The sequence below is a fragment of the Calypte anna genome, chromosome 1 (genome assembly GCF_003957555.1).
Source record: "Calypte anna isolate BGI_N300 chromosome 1, bCalAnn1_v1.p, whole genome shotgun sequence".
NCBI classification, from domain to species: domain Eukaryota; kingdom Metazoa; phylum Chordata; class Aves; order Apodiformes; family Trochilidae; genus Calypte; species Calypte anna.
In genome coordinates this window covers 129,829,393-129,848,847 of record NC_044244.1, presented here as the reverse complement: position 1 = coordinate 129,848,847, position 19,455 = coordinate 129,829,393, and the positions used below count along the sequence as shown (strand labels likewise).

At 39.1% G+C, this 19,455-nt stretch overlaps 1 protein-coding gene across 3 annotated transcripts; it reads right to left on the bottom strand.

Annotated features, from left to right (window-relative positions):
- Window positions 1-4,441: 4,441 nt before the first annotated feature.
- On the bottom strand, window positions 4,442-18,191 carry LOC103535101 (arylsulfatase D). Of its 3 annotated transcripts, none has more exons than XM_030452389.1 (11): window positions 18,106-18,191; window positions 15,378-15,477; window positions 14,707-14,856; window positions 13,560-13,681; window positions 12,207-12,329; window positions 8,690-9,113; window positions 8,054-8,190; window positions 6,671-6,805; window positions 5,907-6,069; window positions 5,508-5,629; window positions 4,442-4,894 (listed from the first exon to the last, which is right to left on the bottom strand). In XM_030452389.1, exons 2-11 carry the CDS (start codon window positions 15,401-15,403, stop codon window positions 4,524-4,526), a joined length of 1,773 nt encoding a protein of 590 aa, XP_030308249.1. In that variant the 5' UTR covers window positions 15,404-15,477; window positions 18,106-18,191; the 3' UTR covers window positions 4,442-4,523. The 3 variants fall into 3 exon arrangements, with proteins under 3 accessions (XP_030308249.1, XP_008499343.1, XP_030308238.1); XM_008501121.2 differs by lacking the exon at window positions 18,106-18,191 and adding an exon at window positions 17,589-17,911; XM_030452378.1 differs by lacking the exon at window positions 18,106-18,191 and adding an exon at window positions 16,559-16,639.
- Between the last annotated feature and the right edge of the window lie 1,264 nt (window positions 18,192-19,455).

Below are 19,455 nucleotides of genomic sequence, written 5' to 3'. Positions count from 1 at the left end.
GCACCGAACCCCTCCTTTTGTTGGCTGTGTGCTTATGGTGCTTTAAAAAGAGGTTAAAATGTGTCATGATGGAACCCACTGAATAAGTGCTATATTCAAAGAAAGACTGGAAAAAAAGAGAGAGGTTCTTGGTGAGGACACATTGTAATATAAAAATCTTAAAATAAATATTAATACAAAATACCATGGCAAGGTGGACAAAACAATCAGAATTGATTAATCATATTTTTATAAATACATTTTTGAATAGTTTAGTATGTATTTTAGTTCATTTAACATTTAGTTAGTCTGCATTATACATTCTTTTTTTCCCATGCAGAACTGAAAAGTGTATTTCTTAGTCATAGATTTTTCTTTTTTTTCATCTTTCTCACTAATATCTCACTGAAATAGTGGGGCATTCATCAGGAGGGAAAAAAAGAAATGTGAACAAATTGATTAGTATTTGACAGGTTGTTTCCAAATCCTGACTTTTTATGATACTTTAATTTCTGAAGAACCTTCTAGTGATATTTCTATTTCTGAAGGGCTAAATCTACAGGTGGAATAATTTGATACAGTTAGATTTTGTTCCGTATACCTGACTTGAAGGTTTCTTTTCAAAAAACAGCTTATGCATGTGTGTTTATGCAAGAATATAAAATGAGATGAGTGTTACATTCAACACCAATGAGGTATTGCTTAAATCAGGTATTTTAATGAACACATAAAACGTCTCATTGCAGAAAACACTGACCAGATGCCTGGTTCTTGCTGGTATCTTCAGGGGATTTTAGTGGGAGGTCTCATCTTGGAGGGGAGGAAGTATTTGCTTCACTCTTTCACGAATGTGCACACTGAAAACATTGCAGTATGGAGCACCGAGGGGCTTCAAGTAGAGGTAATCTGGTTTTTTAGAGCTTCCTGAGGTTTTTAGTTCAACAGGGTAACTTTTCTTGAAGGAAGGAACTTCAGTAAGTAATTACAGTTGTCAAACTGATGGCTATTTTGTGGGGTTAGCAAAATTTGACCCATAGCTAACAGAAATGGTCCTGTAAGCCAGCTGTCCTGCCTGGAATTCTCTCTGAAGGGAACAAGTGTAAGTAAGTCTGCTTTGATTCTTTTGGTTACCTGGAGGGCTAAGTGATTTCATGTTTCTGAACAGAGTAATCTATTACAAGAAATAATATCCACATCTATTTACACTTCAGTCTTTCTGTTTCTTTGCGTTTTTGAAGTCTGCACATAGGCAGAGATGATCACTGTCATCAACGTGTAGGCTATCTGGCCTTCATCTTCTGACCCTGACTGTGCCAAGAAGACAGCAATTAATCCTCTCACTGCTGGGTCTCCCACACCAAGGGAGCAGGAGCCCATCCCAAGGAACACCAGGAATTTCCTAGGGCTGGGACAAGAGCAAGAGCTTCAGCGACTTATTGGTGATTCTTTGAAAATTAGTTTGGTGCAGAGTCTGGCCCCAGTTTCATAAATAATTTCAGTGGGAAATCAGTGAGGAAAGGAGAAGCAGCACAAACTAGGTTGGAGACACATGGACTCCCAGTTAGTCCTTAGCTATGGAAGTGAAACATACATTTGTTGCAATAGAGAAAAAATTTCCATCTCAACAGATGGGAGGTTCCCAGAGCAGAAATGTACAGCACCCTGCAGAGCTTTCAATAAGCTATGTTTATTTGGCTGAAGACACCTTCTCACCAGCTGTTTATCCAGACTATCATAGATAGAGTAAAGCTCAGAGTTACACAACTCTGGGACACTGCAACATTCATAACACAAGGCAAAACCTCACAGGCATTCTCTGTCCTCGGGAGCTGGTTAGTCAACATTTTAACAGTCCTAATATAAGTGTTTTACCTAAATACTGATTAATGTTTGTTTTCCTCCTTTTTTTTTTCATGTGTCTGTTTCATCCTGTGACAAATTTTGTCACTGCACTTTGCAAAGCTTTGAAGGATCTTTGCTCTGAGAACCTGTAATCCAGAGTTGTTAACAGCATTACGTAAAATGCTGTTACCAAGAATGAACCTAACCAGCTTGGATCTTGGGAGCAGTAGTATTCACTGATGGTTTCTTGCTCTGACTTCCCCTGTTATGTCATGATTTGACTGAGGCAAGCAGTGTCTTGTAGTTGAGGACCCAACCTAAAAAAAATCAGAGACTGGCAGAAATCATATGATTTGTTTTACATGTATGATGATTCTGTTAAACTTACACTACTTAAGGGTAAATAGGACATTTCTTTCTCTTATTACCTGGATTATTTTCTACCACCTATTTAGCTCATAGCCAAGAGCTCCAACACCCCACTCAACATTAAGCATTGTTGGTCTTTCTAAAACAACAAAAATGTCTTATTCTATATCTAATAAGAGAGTGATAAAGCAGTTGATCTACTTGGCCAAGAATAGGAGTTGATAACTCCTAGGTGAGACACAGGAACAGGTTGCCCCCTCCCTGGAAGTCTTCAAGGCCATGGCTGAGGCTTTGAGCAACCTGGTCTGGTGGGAGGTGTCCCTGCCCATGCAGGGGGGGTTGGGACTGGATGGTCTTTAGGGTCCCTTCCAACCCAAACCATTCTATGATTGTTCTGAGTGTAATGTTGGTGTTACCAAGCCCTGAACCTCTGCTGATCCTGTGGCACTTTGCACATCAGCAAGGCCTGATAACTGTCCTTTCATGGACAAACACCAGTGTCCAGGACAAGTTCTACCTCAGATTTCTTCCTCTATTCTCTGTATCCAAATGGATATCCTACAGTGTTATGAAATATTTTAAGGAAGTAATTTCCAGTCACAAAACTGGCTTGAGAATGGAAGTGAGGTCTTTGAAAATTACTGAGAAAATTGAAAAATGCCAGTCTGATTACAGTAATTTCATATAGAGAAAACACTGCATTATGGATATGAAAAAGCTTTAAATTTAGCCAAGACAGAGACAGTAAAATAGAATACGTTCAAATGAGAAATAAAGCACAGGCTTTTAGCAATAGTGGAAATTCATCAGTAATCCAGTATGTATGAAGTGATGGATTCACTTAATCTCTTGGAATTTTCGCAGTAAGCACAGTGTCTTTCTCATCAATAGCACTGGTGGAACATCTGTGTGAATAATACAAGTCTGAAATGCATGTGATCTGACTATACAATAAAAAATTCTTTTTAAGCTGTAGAATTTTGTTTACCTGCAGATTTCATGGTGGCAGAATCATGGAAAGGAAGGGGGGAAATAAAAGCAAAATAAACTGAACATATATCAAAAGGAAATGAAAAATTGAAATAGACCCTATCACAAAAGTTAGAAAAGTAGTAAAAAATGAACTAAATTGTATGGGTAAATTACATTCACAGACATCTGCACATATTCAGATATAACATTGTACACTTCTGTATCTAAACAGATATATATTGTACCCTAAACTGGAAAACTTTAACTGCAAGGCCACTTTAATAAGAACAACTATTTTAACTCAGAGAAGGAAAGAGCTGAATTTATAGCAGTGAAGGATATAAGTAAACACAGCTGAAAAGCTATATATAGCAAAAAAATAACTTCATTCTGCATTTCTTTTCAAAATAGTAAATTAAAGTTTGGTTGTTTTCAGAATAACTATTGGGCATCTTCCAAAGAGTCTTTTCTGACCTACTACTTGTTAGCAGGAACCAGTTATGGCTGAGATCTGGGCAACAAGGAAACTCGTGCAATCCTATGCCCAAATGACTGAACTGTTCATCACTGTGGCACATCTGTGACCAACAAGGACACTGCCCTTACCAGTGCTGCTTAGGCAGCCAAGTGCAATAGGAGCTTGGGAGGGGGAAAGCCCTTTCTCTCTTATGTTCTCTATCAAAAGAGGCAAGCTCCAATCAGAGGGGTCCCATCTTTCTAAGAAGGCACAAACAGTGGTTGTCCAGCTTGTCACGTTTCCAAGCTTTGTGTCTCGTTTGGGTAATTTCTCCTGATCTGTAAGCCCCAGGCTAACCAGCTGCCATCATCACTTCTACTGGAAGGACTTGTTGTAAGGAAAAAAAAAAGCTGTTTTTAAAGGAGATTCTGTGAGAAATTGTGGGAACATTTGCTTTGGAATTATTTTGAAGGCAGTAGTCTACAAAAACCTTTTATATTCCATCTTATATGTCACCAATAAGGATTTTTTTAAAAATGGATATTTCAGTCCATGAATTACTTAGAAATTCAGAACAAAAAACCAAGCAAACATACAATCATAAACAACAAAACATAAGTTATATCATTGCTTGTACAGCTCCAGTCTTGGCCTGCTTTAGTGCATTTGAACTATTCACACAGTTGTCAACAGATTTAAAACATACTCTTTAGATCATTCTGTCTTGCTCGCTTCCTGAGAGTATCCAGCCTAAGGCCACATTTGCCAAATACTGTGCCACTCACTGGAACAATTCTGATATAAATACCCATTAAAACAAACAGACAAATAACCCACCACTAACCCCCCTAAGAAAACAGTCAAGGTAAAAACACTTTTGAGGAAGTAACTTTGGTTCTTTCCTTTATAGCTTGGCAAGTTTGTTATCACCCTCCTTATCACACCAACAGAATGGGAATGTCCCACAGCATGGCTGCAGCCATGGCTTCCACATCACATTGTACCCAGAGAGCTGCTCTGGGACTGGAGTCAGTGTCCTGCGATGCTCCTCTGTGGCTCTTCTGATCCTCCTTATTACAGTGTCAAAGTGGGGCTCGGTGTCAGCTGAGAGAGGTTTGGCTTCAGAAGGATCTCTTGAGAGATCAAAGAGCAATGGAGGGTCATGGTGGGTCACACCTTCCCCAAAACATGGGCAAAATCCTCTATCATAACAACCCCCAGCCCCAGGCGGGCGGAAGATGGGGGTCATGTAATGAGCCTTCCAGATGGCTCCACCTGGAAGGAAAGAAAGAAGGCTTGCAATGACACTGGTGGTTATCACAAAGCAGTAGAAAAGTGAATATATTTCTAGAGTTCATTTCTGCTTGCACTTCAGCTCTACACTTATTAGTTGATATAATATTGTAATTTCATTTAAAATTTAGTGACACAGAATCAAACCAAGAATGCAAAATTATTTCTGATGTTTTGAAATTCCTCCATAATTTTCAGCCAAGTGTAAGCTATCACTCACTTCATTTTTCATGGATACAAATAAAAGCTTTGGTGTTTCCATTACTTGGTTGTTAAGGCAGCAGAATGACAGATGAAGTTCTGAGGCAGGGCTTCCTTGTGACGCAAGGAGGGCATGGACTCTCCAGGCCTTGCATTCAGGTAGAGGTGTGGTTGAGACCCACCCTGAGCTCCAGTAGCCTGCCCAACATGCCATGTGCCTTGGAGCCATAAAAAAACTCTTTGTGCCATACAACACAGGCAATACTAGTAAGCTGTTTACTTCATTACACCTGGAACTACTTGGAAAGCTTCAATCCCAGAAAAAAAACATGTAAAACAAATGTCCCATCCCATAGACTGAGCCCAATTTAAGGGAAAAAAGCTCTGTACTCACTGTCCTTTTGGTGCCACCGCACAGCGTGTAAGTGAACGCCACAGTAATGAAACAGGAACTCGTGCTCTGAGTGCTCAACTACTCCTTGTAGTAAAGGCATCAGGTCCCGGCCATCAATTACCCTAGCAGAGAAAGTGGAGACCATCAGACTGGGGAAGATGGACAAGACTGTGTTCCTTCTGCATCTTTCTTGGTGGAACTGGCAACAGTGGGGAAGATGCTTGTAGAAGATTGCAGGTAGATGCTGAATTTCAAAAGTAGAGAAGAGGTGGCTGAGATATGTGTCTAGAGAAGGAGCAGGAGTGAAAAATAGAATGACAGATTCTTAGGAGGTGTTTCCAAACTAGATTTTCCATTGTTTTGAGAGAGACAGAAGAATAAGGACACTTGTGTTTGTACCTGTCCTGGGGTAGAACCCCTCCAGCCAGATGAACTACTGTAGGATAAATGTCCATAAGACTTGTAGGTTCATCAATAACTGTGCCTGCAGGTAACACTCCTGGCCATCTAAATATCCCTGGGACACGTATTCCTCCTTCCCAGCCTCCCATAGCTTTGCCACCTTTCATTAAAAAAAAAAAAAGTATTGTATTATCATAAGCTAATGTTACCTTTTTGAACCTTTTTTACCCTTTTGTTTTCACCACTAAGCTCCTTCTCAGCATCAGTGCAAGTGTATTAACTATATCAGACTCCTTGAGTGACCTTACACACTTAGTCCCTTCTGTTGTTTTACAAACACATTGCCCCTTCAGAAATCAGTGTGGATAAAATTTTCAGCCATAAGGTTGTTTCTCAGCCTCATTCTCCTCTCTCTTTTACAATCCTGTAACATACTTTTGCAGTTAAGGCAAGTATTCAGATGTAAGATGCAACTAATTTTTAGAGAGAAGTTATAGAGTCTTAATAAAAATTAATTTGGTCAGTTGATTCATGAGAAAATGGCAGTTTGAGAATTCATGCAGATAAAGAGCATCTACACAGGCTAGAACTGTCTACATTTTAAAATGCCTAATTAGAATGTGACAAATTTGCTCCTCAATGATAACAAGTTGTTATTCCTTAGGTGTACAGTCTTAATCTTGAGGGGTGTCCTGAGTGCTTTGCTACTTGTTGCTGGGTTGTCACCACCCCGGACTACTGCCTCCATACACGCCTCTTACCTCTGTATATTCCATTCCAGCCACCCAGCTGCCTTTCACCTTCTTGTCTTTCCAGCCATCCACCATGATCAGAAGTAAAGTAAACAAGTGTAGTATTTTTCAAACCTTCCTTGTCAATAGCATCTAGAACCTGGCCTTTAAACACAGGAATATGTGGGTATTAAAAAAACAAAAAAATATTGCTTACACTACATAATTTTTAGCCTCTGACATGTAAACATTCATCAATGTAATTTCTTATCTCTGTAGGGCTAGTCGTTATTTAAAGGAGGAGTTTTAGTTTTTTAGTCTCAAGATTTGTAGTTGTGATTTCACTGTCTCTAAGTGCACAGAGAATTTGTGATGTGCTGTAGCCCCCTTCCTATCCATATTATAACAAGGAGTGCAAGATCCACAGTTATGGATCAGAAGCCTGTATTGAAAAGAGAATAAATACCATGTGCTGTTAAAATATGGAAAGAAAGTATGATACAAAAGCCCACAAAACTTAGATTCTGTGTCAAGGGAGCCGTCATGAGCAATGAGGAAAAAATTTAATGTACCTCTATCTTACCACAGTATTTGCATTGTTACTGGATCACTATAATATTCATTATATGCATGATTAATATAGCTCTTTTTTATTTAAGTTATTTGTGATTTGTTTCTGATAATATTAAATATATTGGTGGTGAGTGTGTGTGTTTTACAGGTAGGTTTGAAAACCAGTTCTTTTTGTATGCACACTTACACCTGATTTTTATCCCTTTTGCATATGTGGCTACTTTTCCTCTGACATGATTGGGTGATAAATAATTCTCCTCCCCTTCCAAAAAACAGGCTTGAAAAAAGGATTAATCTGACTGGGCCATACCAATTAATGTTTATGAACATTTCTGGACTTATGAATAGGTCTGAAAAATACGCAGTACTCTGCTGAATGAAGAAGTCACAGAGAAATAGCCTGCTGGTCTACACCTGGAATGAATTTACCTGGCAGTTTTATCGCCAGATAAGACATGAGCATAAAAGGCTGAAATTACCTGATCTTTAATAATCACAGAAAACTAAATAATTCTCACTTATTTAGTAAGAATAATAGGGGAGCTAGTTGACAGAAGCAAGGGGTCATAGTTAAAAATGGCAAACACTGGACACAAGAGCCAGAGTGAACAGAAAGATTCATTTGATCTGAAACTTGAAAAAGTAAAAAGCCAACAGTACTCAACAAGATTGACAGATGTTAATGAAAAGTGAAAAGCTTAGGATTTTTTCTTTTTTTTTTTTTTTTTTTTTTTTTAAATTTATTTCCTATTCTTTTAACATCTGCAGTTAGACCCAGGTATTAGGTAGCTGGAGACTGCTATTAGGTAGCGGGAGTTGTTATTTCCTATGGTGACTTACCCACCATCCAGTCCATTTCCTCCACATTGTCTCCATATAACCCATGTCTGCTTCTCCCAAGAAACTTCTCTGTGGTGAGAAGAGGGGTGTGTGTATGTAAAAAGGACAGAAAGAGGAGGAATGGCTTGTGCTTATTTCTGGAAAAAATATTAAAAAAAAATTAAAAAAAATCAACACTTTCTTATTAGGAAGGAAGGTTCTTAATACAGGGGCCAGTTGTAATGGAAAATGGTATTATGATTTGCATATATAACGTATAACTATGTTTTCAACAATCACTTCTGAAATGTTTACTTTGTACAGTGTTAAAACCCAGTGATTAGGCTCTGTCTGATACAATACTGTTTGGTTGATGTAAAATGACCAGTTTCAATCTGGAAATTTTCTCTTTCTGATTCAGGAAAAAAAAAGGTCAGCAGATGATTTTTTGGTTAGTATAATGATTTTATTATCAATAATTTACATGCATACCAATTGTATATTAATAAGTATTAATATAAATATTTATAATACTTATAATACGTATTATACTTATTAATATACTATTATAAAAATAAAAAAAATCACAGAGGAAAGAGCCATTTAAAAGGTGCAAGACATGCAAGAAAAGTTGGAATCAAAGAAAACTCGCTTTACCTTTCAATAAATGAAACAGACTCTCTCAATATAAGGGACGTTGTCCTGTCTGTCACCATTGGCTGCTCAGTAACTTCGTGGTTTCTCATCATAATGCAGTTCCAGTATCGTACAAACCCATAACTTGAGAACCAGGATACAAAGAAGAGGAGGTTAAATCCAGCAAGGCAGGCCAGTGTTTTCCAGCGGACTGAAATCAACCCCATCAGTTTTCCTAGGGCAGTGGTGAGAGTAACGAGGCAAATCGTCTGTGTGTAAAGCCAGAGTTTCCTTCTAAAGGCTCTGTCCATCTCTGGTGGTTCTGTTGGTTGGCAGTCACTGATAAGTGTAAAAGGCATCCCATAAAAATAGTCAAACCCGTGGTTTAAAGGGTGATGGCAATGGTCATTGCGGGATTCACAATTAACGCCTTGATGCCACTTCCCTGGAAAGCACAGATTATTAAAATGTAAATAGATAATGTTTCAACCAGGCTTTTTCTTGTATAAAATCTCCCTTGAAAACTGGTTGGTTGTTTTCCTGTTTGTGATAACTTCTTCATCCTACACATATATATTGAATACGTAGTAATGTAATGGGATAGATCATACAAATGCTGAAAGTAAACCTCTTCAAACTATGAATTTCCAGCTCTGTACCTATAGCCATGCCCTGTAGTTTTCACCAAATGTAAAAAGCTGGATTATAAAGGGAACTAAGAACTTAGAAAAAATCAGATTTTCAGAACCAAGAAAAAATGCATGGCTTTCCTGGAGACTTGTCAGGTAGGAAGGTATGAAGGAGGAAGAAGTCCTTTTGTAAGCAGAGGACAAAGTTGTCCTTGGATACCAAATCTATAGATCAAAATGAAATTTTTAGAATTTGCTTGAAAACCAATTTGCAAATAATTGTTATTGTAGAGTAAGGAACTGTGTACTTACAGAAGGATACTGTTCTAAACAAATGGTTCACTCTATTACCTATAAATATATTAGTAACCAGCCCTGAGCTTATTTAAATAGAATTGCTGTGCATTACAATAGGAACAGAAAAAAATGCTTCTGGGGAAAAAAATAAAGAGCTATTGTTGGGATATAAATATAAAGCAAGAATAAAATTTCTATTCTAGGTTACCAATTGCTTTCAGTTAAATAATTTTTCCTCATGACATATCTACCTCATGACATATTTAGAGCCAACTATAGAATGAAACAGGTTTGTAATGAATACATAGGTGCATTGGCTGTAAATATGGGTGCAGCTAATGTATCCTTGGACTTCAGATGCAGTCCAACAGCTAAATCTGCAGCTGAGGTCAATAAAGGCTTCTGACATGGAACAAAAGGCTCTCATCTCCAGAAGGTATACAAAGTGTATAATTAAGACAAATCAATCCTTGAGGAACTATGTTACACAACACTGGCTTCCTGACTACAAAAAAATCCACAAAACAGATTTTTCCCCCCAAAAATGTCTCATTATCACATCAAGCTGCAGGTTATTAATAGTATTTAACTTTGCAATTAAACTGTTTGTGCTCAGAGCAAAACAATCACAAACCATTCAGCTGTGATGATGTGGGTAGGTGTTTGCAGTATCTGGCTTCATGACCTGAATGTAAAGTTGTTCTGATGTAGTGGCTTTGTTGTTTGGTTGGTGGGGTTTTTTTTTTTGGTTGGTTTTTTGTGGGGTTTTTGGTTTTGTTTTTTTTTTTTTTTTTGTGTGTGTGTGTGTGTGTGTCAATTATTATCAGTGCTTTCAATCATCCCCAACAGTGCAATTAATCAGAATTTGTCAATCTGGTTAAATTAAGTGATGCTCTTGGTGTCTATAGTGTGATTTTAGCTGAGCTGCCCACAGGGAAAATGCCAGCCCATTTTGCTAGCTAGCTTCTAGGAGATAGCTGCACAATCTCCCTGTGGGGCAATTCCTTTGGCAAAGTGGAAACCAGTGTAATTGTTTTGTTAGTGATTACATGCAGAAGCCAAGCTGAAGCACTAGGCTAATAGAGATGGTTTTTTTAATGGGCTGCTTAAAACAGCTAAAATAATATTGCTATAAAACTAGCAGGAGAAGATCCAGTAATATAGAAATTAAAATGCTTACAGGGCTTTGCTTAGTATTGTCCTGTATAGTTTAGATTTATTCAGCTGAAATAACACAAATCAATTCCTGCAGACACTTTTATTAGTAAATTCAGATTATTTGTGCAGACAATATTTTTATGTGTCAGCCATAGATTTTAGATATTGACATTTAGATGTTCATGTGAGGTAGGAAAAAATAGCTGAAAATTTAGCTCGGGAGTGTTTGCTTTTTATCTAGGAGGAATAATTGTTTGAAAATGGATTGTGACCAAATCAACACCGGGGAGTGCTGATCGACAGCCTGCTGAATATGAGCCAGCAGTGTGCCCAGGTAGACAAAAAGGCAAATGGCATTCTGGCTTGTATTTGGAAAAGTGTGGCCAGCAGGAGAATGGAAGTGGTTGTACTCTGTGTACTCAAATACTGTGTTCAGTTCTGAGTCTCCCACTAAAAGAAAGGCATTGAGGTTCTGGAGTGTCTAGAGGACAACAAAGCTGGTGAAGGGTTTGGAGCACAAGTCTTTTGAAAAGCATCTGAGGCAACTGGGATTGTTTAGCCTGGAGAAAAGGAGGTTGAGGGGAGACTTTATCAGTCTCTACGATTACCTGAAAGTAGGAAGGTGGGATCAGTCTCTTGTCCCAAGTAACAAGCAACAGGACAAGAGGAAATGGACTCAATTTTTACCAGAGAAGGTTTAGATTAGATATTAGAAGAAACTTACTCACTGAAAGGGTAATTAAACACTGAATAGGCCACCCAGGGAAGTGGTGGAGTCACCATCCCTTGAAGCCTTTAAGAGGTCTATTATGTGTTGCGCTTGAGAAGGTGGTTTAGGAACTGAACTTGGTAGTTAGGTTATTTTTGGACTTGATTATCTTAATGGTCTTTTCCAACCAGAATAATTCTGTGATTCTGTTTCCTGTGGTTCTGTGAAATCTTGGTGAACTACAGTGATACTGTAATGAAAGAAAAAGTAACTACTTTGTTTCTGTTTTCAAAAGAGCAGACCTTGCCATATTATGAACTGGCTTTATTGTTTGAAGTAGCAGCTCTTCACTTTTGTTTTGAATCTGCTCTGAGCTGTGTAAAGTGTCATCATGCATATTTAAATGGCACTCATTATTTGTTTTTTTTATGAAATACCATTAGAATAATTAGTTCATGTATGTGGTAGAATAGTATTCAAGCAATCTTAAGATATTTACCATTATATGTTTTAATAACCACAGCTGTGCTTCAAAGCAGGCCAACGATAAAGACTGTTCTCTTTGTCAGACCCCTGTTCTTTTAAGACTGATTTAAGACAGGATTTCTTCTTAAAAGATATTTTACAATCAAGAAATAAAAACATGACAACTGCTGTATGAGTTGTTGCTAACTAAACCAAATCATTTCTGTGAGACATGCAGTTGAAAACACATCCTAAGCCATCTTCAGGAGTGTCCCCATACCTATGAGTCCCGTGCTGTAGCCTTGCTGCTGCAGTATTTTGGCAAAAGTGGTTTCATTGGGAGGAAGCCCTCCTGAGCCACCATTCCAAAAAAGAACACGGTAATCGTTTATAGCATCCATCCCTAAAAAATACAGTAATAAACAATCTTAGTAAGCATAACTGGTAAGTATGAAAAACACTTCCCTATTTCCTGGTTTCATTGATATTATAGTGCTAAATTTTTATCCTAATGCTGTTTGTTTGGGTAAAGGAATCTAGGACTCCGGATATCCAAAGATTAAAAAATAGTTAAGTCTCTTCATTGTATAGTACCTACTCTTCTCAGTCTCTCAAACTGAGGCATTTTGCATTCCTTTATTTATTGGGAATGGTACAATTTTATAGGAGTTTTGTATTTCACAGCAGCATTCAGGCTGTATGAAGTACACTTACTGAGTGTGACTGTGAGGGCAGGGAGAAGGGTAGGGAGACTTCAGCCCTCTGTCAGCCTCAAACTCCAGCTTGTAAAAGGCTGCCTGGGAATACAAGATGTCCCAGCACACTGGTATGGCTGTATGGCTGGTATTAGACTTCTGAAACCCTGAGTAGCTCTTTAGCACTGCAATCTTCTCCTCACCTGCAGGTTTACAGCCTGTCATTTAGCATTACATGCTGGCATAATCCCATCACACAGCTCTATGTGAAGTACAGTCTGTCGTGGAAGCCTTGAAGGGCTCAAGCCCTGCTGTTGTGTGGGAGAGAGCCTGTACATGTTGCTGAACCTTTCCAAGCTATCTATCTTCCTGTATGAGCTGTCATGATAAAAGTAGGGTGACATATCAGCTTTAAAATGCCTTGGGAATGCAGGCACTGCAGATCATTTGCAATAGAATAAGCATTAGAGAGTTGCTGTTAGAAACAGGTAGAGCTACTTGTTTTTCACAGCTCTTCATCTCAGGGACGCAGTTTGACAGGATAGTATTTTTCCTTCAGAAACAGAACTGGGACAAATAATATAGATGTCAAACTGTTATTTCATAGGATGGATGAATTCTGACATGCAGGTAACAAAGTCTTCCTGTAAATGACTCATTCTGCACCACAACAGGAGGGAATGGACACATATCTGCATAGAGCTACTCTGCTCCCTGCAGGACTGAGCTGTTTCTGATATCTGAGGAGGATTAATCTAGATGCCACCACACATGTACGAGACAGAGCTAGTGTGTCCTGGTGTGTCTCAGTGAGGAACGACAAGTCTGTGATATTAGTTCTCTTTGCACACCCTGATTTCTTATACGCCCATTATGTGACATTTTTCCCTTCAGGAATAAAACAATGTTTAAAGGCTGCTTGGTTTAACAAGACAAACCTGATCGGAGGGGATATCTCCCAGTGAGGAAAGCTGCTCTGCTAGGGGTGCAGAGTGGAGCTGCAGAGATGTGCTGGGTGAGTTTTACTCCTTCCTTTGCCAGGCGATCAATGCTCGGGGTCCTGAAAATGCAACCAGCACTGTCAGATATCATTCAGACAGTCTCCAAGGGAGTGAGGATGAGGAATATTACACAAATATTTGTTTTGGGAAGTTTATTCTTTTTGAAGATGGCCAGGATATATTTTTTATTTTATTTCAGTTTTCTGAAGTGAGGAGGAAATACTTTTGTTTTTTATTTTTGGGTCATGTGTGTCCCCCTTGATATATATTTTTTTTTTAATTAGCAATTACTATCTGGATACATTTCAAGCCAATCATTCCTTCTTGTTTCCCAAGTCCTATGAATGTCTTCACAGAAATGTATCCCACTGCTCTTGACAAGAAAACTCATGGCTTGGGGATGATGCTTTGCTGAAGTGGAGGCCCAGCCATGCAGAGGCCCATCAGCTACCTGTGATCATCAGCCATCTCAGAAACTGACTGCCTGGTCCTGATGAGGGTTAATTTCTGAGAACTTTACTGGTTGATAGGAGTGATCATACCAAATCTGGTTTTGTTTAAAGAAGTGACAAGTTGGTAGGAAGCCAGCAGACAACACTGTGGAATGATTTTCAAAGAGTAGGCGATTTCTATGTCCTTGGGTCTGAAAGAAGTGTTTTCTAGCAATATAGCTCATTGCAGTGATTTATGCTGTATTTTGATGTGAGACAGAGAAGGCATAGCAAAGTAAAATTAAATGAGATAATGAGGTCTGATATGTTGAAAGATGGGACAACATTTCTATCTTCAGGTATGTGTAAGAGCATAGCTTGTCTCAAAATCGGGCAATTAAGGAATCCACAAGAATGACTGATGTATTCCCACCCTGCTTCTAATAACAGAGCTCGCTCTGACAATGCCCTCTAGGCTATGAGATAATCTTGGTAGTGCTCTACATTTAGCTTCAATGGCAAATGTAGGAAACCCTCTCATTTCTCCAGGAAATGAACTTGAAGAGAGCTCAAATAGCTGATGATGGGTCGAGGTTTGCAGTCATACATTAAATAACCCCCCAGCTTGGTTCAGTTTTGCTCAGTTTCCTTACCTGATGGTGTCATTCCCATAGCAACCTACATCCCCTATGCCAAGGTCATCAGCCATGAACAGGACAATGTTTGGCTGTGTGATGACGGAGAGCTGTGTCAGCGGTGGCTGTAGAAGCAGACCAAAAATCAGAAGTGTGACCAGGGATGTCCTGAAACACAGAAGAAGGAAAGAAGACAATGACCTGGCAACTCAACACTCCCACAGCAAGTGGATAAATACCCTTCTGTGTAAGCTTGGATGCACACCAGATAATTTTGTGCCCAGATGTAGAGTCTGTGTTAAATTTTGATTATTGACCCAAAGAGATTTCATGAAAAGGATAACATTAGGACCATAACTTTAAAATCTCCTTTTCTGATTGATGCCAAACTTCCTATGAACAACATCACTTTGGAATTAACAGGTGAAGTGCAAGTTATTTTGCTTTGGTGGCTTGGGATATTTTTTAGAAGTTGCTCTGGGAAATGGAGAATGTGATCAACTTCAGCCAATATCATCCTTGCCCAGACTGGGACCTTGATGTTGTGAAAAAGTTAAGAACAAGAAAAAATACTAACTAAACAAAACCCCATTGGAGTATTCTTTCATAATGGTCTTATATCATTATTAAACTTTGCTTGCTTTAGATCTAAACACGATATAACAATGATTAATGAACTTTTTCCTTACCAATGAGTTTTTAGTTGCCAGATCATTTCTGCCTTGCTAGTGTTCAGATTCTGCAAAGCTGAGAGAGATCTTTGTCATATATGTATCTTCCTAGTAGTCACTGAAATAAGAACAGATAAAAAAAAACTTAATCAAAGCCTATCAACATTCTCTCTGTTTTATTTACTTCAGTGCAGCTCAGATCAGACCCTAAATGAAGAAAAGTAAAGGCATTAAGGTTACTTTTATTGCTAACACTTTCTCACTTCTAAGTGTTTTTCTCTTTGTGTAGAGAAGTTTATCTTAAAATAGTAAGTTAACTGTCTTGTTACATGGCTCAGCTGTATGAAAAATACTGTTCAGAAAGGAAGAGAAGATCTTCTAAAAATCCATTTATCATTTATCAATTATCAATATCATTTATTTTTCTCTAATAAAAGAGACAGCAGCAAACTGCTGTTTCTTCACATATTGTGCCAAGTTTTCTTCCAGGCTTTTAAGAGATATTTTTAGTTGAAGAATTTCTAGTCATCCTTTTCCAATGATGACATTTCCTCAGAAGACACTGAATTTGTGACCTCCTGTTGTTTGAGCTGAGCCTTTTCCTTCTCTGTATGAGTCAGATTTCAGAGTGTGATAATCTTCCCCGCTCTCTGCAGAAGTCTCTGCAAAGTTTCCTCACTTTCACTGCCAAGACAAGACAAGTTGTATAAAGGCTTTGAAGCAAGTGCCAAATGACCCTTATTCAAAGCCTTAAAAATAGATTCCTTTCAAATTTACCCCACGTCTGGTTGAACTATTCCAAGCATCTCAATTTTATAAACTGCGTTGTTTTCACATGTCATTTTCCAGAAATAAAGTATTTAGCAGCTTGGTTAATATCCATAGTTCTTACATTTTATTCATCAACACTAAAGGCCCCAGTGGGAAAATTTAATTTTCTGTGTTTAGGGAATTGGCATCCAAATATCTCTACACACTTATATACAAGCACCAATGCTGACACATCATGGCTGTCTGCAGACAGCCTGGGTTTTTTACAGCTGGAGTTCTTTGCTCCACCCTAAATAGGTGTGGGAAAGATACTGGAGGACACCTCATCCATCTTTTAAATACAAATGCCCTGTTCCTCCAAAACAGTTGAAATAAATGGAAGATGGAAATATTTAAATTTAACTGTTTAATTGGCTGTCGTTAACTACCTTTAGAAATACACTGCTCCAAATCAGAGGCTGAAGCTCAATCCTGAGCTTCCTCAGAAGCTGTCTGTAGAACAGCAGGTGACACAGAGCGCAGTCACCACGCTGCCTGATATTATCCCAGTCGAGCCATTCCCTTGGTGAGAAGTGATGGGAATCCAGGCAGAGGAACTTTAGCCACTTGTGTGGAAACAGGAAGGACAGTGAAAGCAGCTTGACCTGTTCCTCCCTCTTCTGAGGAGTCAGGGGGGAACCCCAGGTCCCCGTGACCCCAGTGACATTGCATCTCTGTGCAGCATTAAGCGCCCACTTTATTCTGTCACTGGCAGCTTGGAGGATGCCTTTTTGGGGACCTCTCTGAGAACACTATTGCCAAAGTGGCACTTAAGCCTTGCTGCAAGCACATTGCTCAGTTTGCTACCGGAAATGAATTTGGCTTAAAACAAAATTATTCCCCCTCTTATTATTTAACACCCCCCCAAAAAAAATTTTTAGGTTTTCTGCCTTTCTTGATCTCTTTTAATAATTCAGGAGCTTGTATATCTATCATGTTTTAGCAACAATTTTCCTTTACTGTTTGAACTTCAGTGATCTGTCTTTATTTTTCTATCAAATAATCACAACGTACTGAAATCACAATTCATGCCAGTTTGTGTAAGAGAAAATACTCCTAATTTTAGGAACACTCAGATTTCACAAAAACAGTACCCATTTGTGGCATCAGTATGGCAGCACTCAGTGAAAGGTCTTACAGATAATTCCACTGAATTTCCTACTGTTCAGTCTGTGAAAATATCTTCTAAAAATTCCTATTTTGTAGACTTGATATAAATACACAGACTCATGATAACACATGCCCACAGCTGACTGCTCTCACTTTGTACACAGGCATGTATGAGAGTAATGTTGTTGTAAAGAGAAATTACTGTTAAAAACTTCCCTGAGGTACTCATATCTACAGCAGCAGTAACAAAAACATAATTTGCAAATGCCCATTAAAAGTTTCCAAAACAGGAAGGGAGGAATACTATACCTGGTCAAGTTGCACTCAAATCAGGCAGCTGGCAGACTGGAGTGCGAGCTTATTTTCTTTCCACTTGAAAACCTTCCAAATTTTCCAGCACAACAGCTGCTGCTACAGCACGGGGTCTCACATCTGTTTCTGAAGGTGGTTCCTAAATCTGCCCCAGCTGCCCATGCGCGCTTCGCCACAGGAAGGACACGTTATCCCGGAGCTTGGAAGCGGCTGGGTGGTCTGGCTTATCCTGGAATCCCTTAAGCTGCACGTCCCACTGCCTTTTGCATCACGGTGACATTCCTGCATGCATGAGGGTTGGGCGGGAGAACACCAGGAAATGGGGCTAAAACACCTTCTGCCTCAGCAGCAGTTTCTCAAAAGGCCTCCTTTAAGTCTGAGAAACTCCAGTGAAAGACATTATAAATAACAGTTTCCCATAAAACTCTCCTCACTTCCACCAAGGAAAACAGAAGAATGCTGTGCTTATCAAGCAGTAATTCTTTGTCTGTAGATAGAGGAAATGAGATAGTACCTTCACTTCATCTTAGTCCCGAGTGCCTGCAGCGATGAGAAGGTCCTCTCAGCACACGCACTGAGAAATAGTTATAGAGTGTGGGGAGGAAATGCTGGCAAGAGACCTGAAGTACTTCTGTTGAAAATGAGTCATTCAGCTTCATTTCTGAGTGCTGCCTGCTTCCTGGTTGTCACTCAAAAGGACAAAATAAGGCTGCATGCTGTCTAATGCTTGCTTTTTTGAATTTTCTTGTTTGATTCCTGTTGTACTGGGAGTTTTGAGAGAGCATGAGATGCCATCAAACAACAGTTTTTCCTTACTGTCAGAACTTGCTATGTTTTCATATCTTAAAGAGAAGAGATATGTTGTTGTGGGTTGGGAATTCATTACCAATTGCAGGGCTCAGGTTGGTGTGCTAGTTGAAGATCTCTGAGCCAACCTGCAGGGCCATAGGTGATCCCTTCTCTTCTCTTCTCTCTTCCACCCCAAGATTTCCATATTGTAGTGGTTACAGCCAACACACAGAGGAAAAGCATTTTGTTTGTTTGTTTTTTTCTCTCAGTGCCTGCTCCCTTACCCTATTTACAGCATCAGTCTGTACCTTTCCAGTTCTTACTCCTCTTAACTGTGCTTTTAGCATTACAGGATTCATTAATGAACATAAGATTTCTTGTTGTCTGATGCCCTCTGCTGCTGTATGTTTTCTAAAAAGAAAGCACCTTCTGAGCTGCTGGTTTTTTCTGTCCCACTTCCCCCTGGGCCCTTGGCAGAGCCTCTCTTGCAGCTGGGATCTCCTCCACAGCTTTCCTATTCTCCCTGTGTTTTTCTGGGACTTCTTGCCAATTCTATAGCATTTGTAATGGAAAACCACAAACTACAGCTGCTGTGTTATTTACTAAGTTTAGAGTAGAGCAGAAAATTGAATGCCTGTCTGCAGCTACACGGCAGGAGTTCATCTCCATTGTTTAGTATGTAGCTGCCTTCTAACACCGAGAGAGCTGGATCGGCTCCCTGCTCAAAGCAGCACTCCTTGAAATCCAGCATCTTGGAATTAGCATATGTGCACAGCTAATCTGTGATGAAGATAAAGGAAGGAGGGAAGTGCATTCAGTCTAAAGACTTTCCTCTCATACTGACAACTTGTGCCTGTTTTAGTGTTTGATCATTGAAGGAGGAAAAGGTGGATGCTCTTTCACTGAGGATGTGTAAAGATCACATTTATAAAAGTTCTCGGCAAAGATAATTCTGTTCCCAGCTGCTGCACTCACTGGCTCTACAGGTTTTTCTGTGAGCAAATCTTTAGATAATCTCTATGTGTTCAGAATGTGGAATGAATGTGGAATGTTGGCACAGCCTCTCCTATTCCTG

Bases quoted from the DNA above. Each gene is read 5' to 3' on its own strand.
- LOC103535101 (XM_030452389.1), bottom strand. From the start codon at position 15,403: ATGATCTGGCAACTAAAAACTCATTG. The intron at 13,682-14,706 runs GTAAGGAAACTG...TTGCATTTTCAG, and splicing joins TATGGGAATGACACCATCAG to GACCCCGAGCATTGATCGCC. The intron at 9,114-12,206 runs GTATGGGGACAC...TGTGCTTTCCAG, and splicing joins CTACAGCACGGGACTCATAG to GGAAGTGGCATCAAGGCGTT.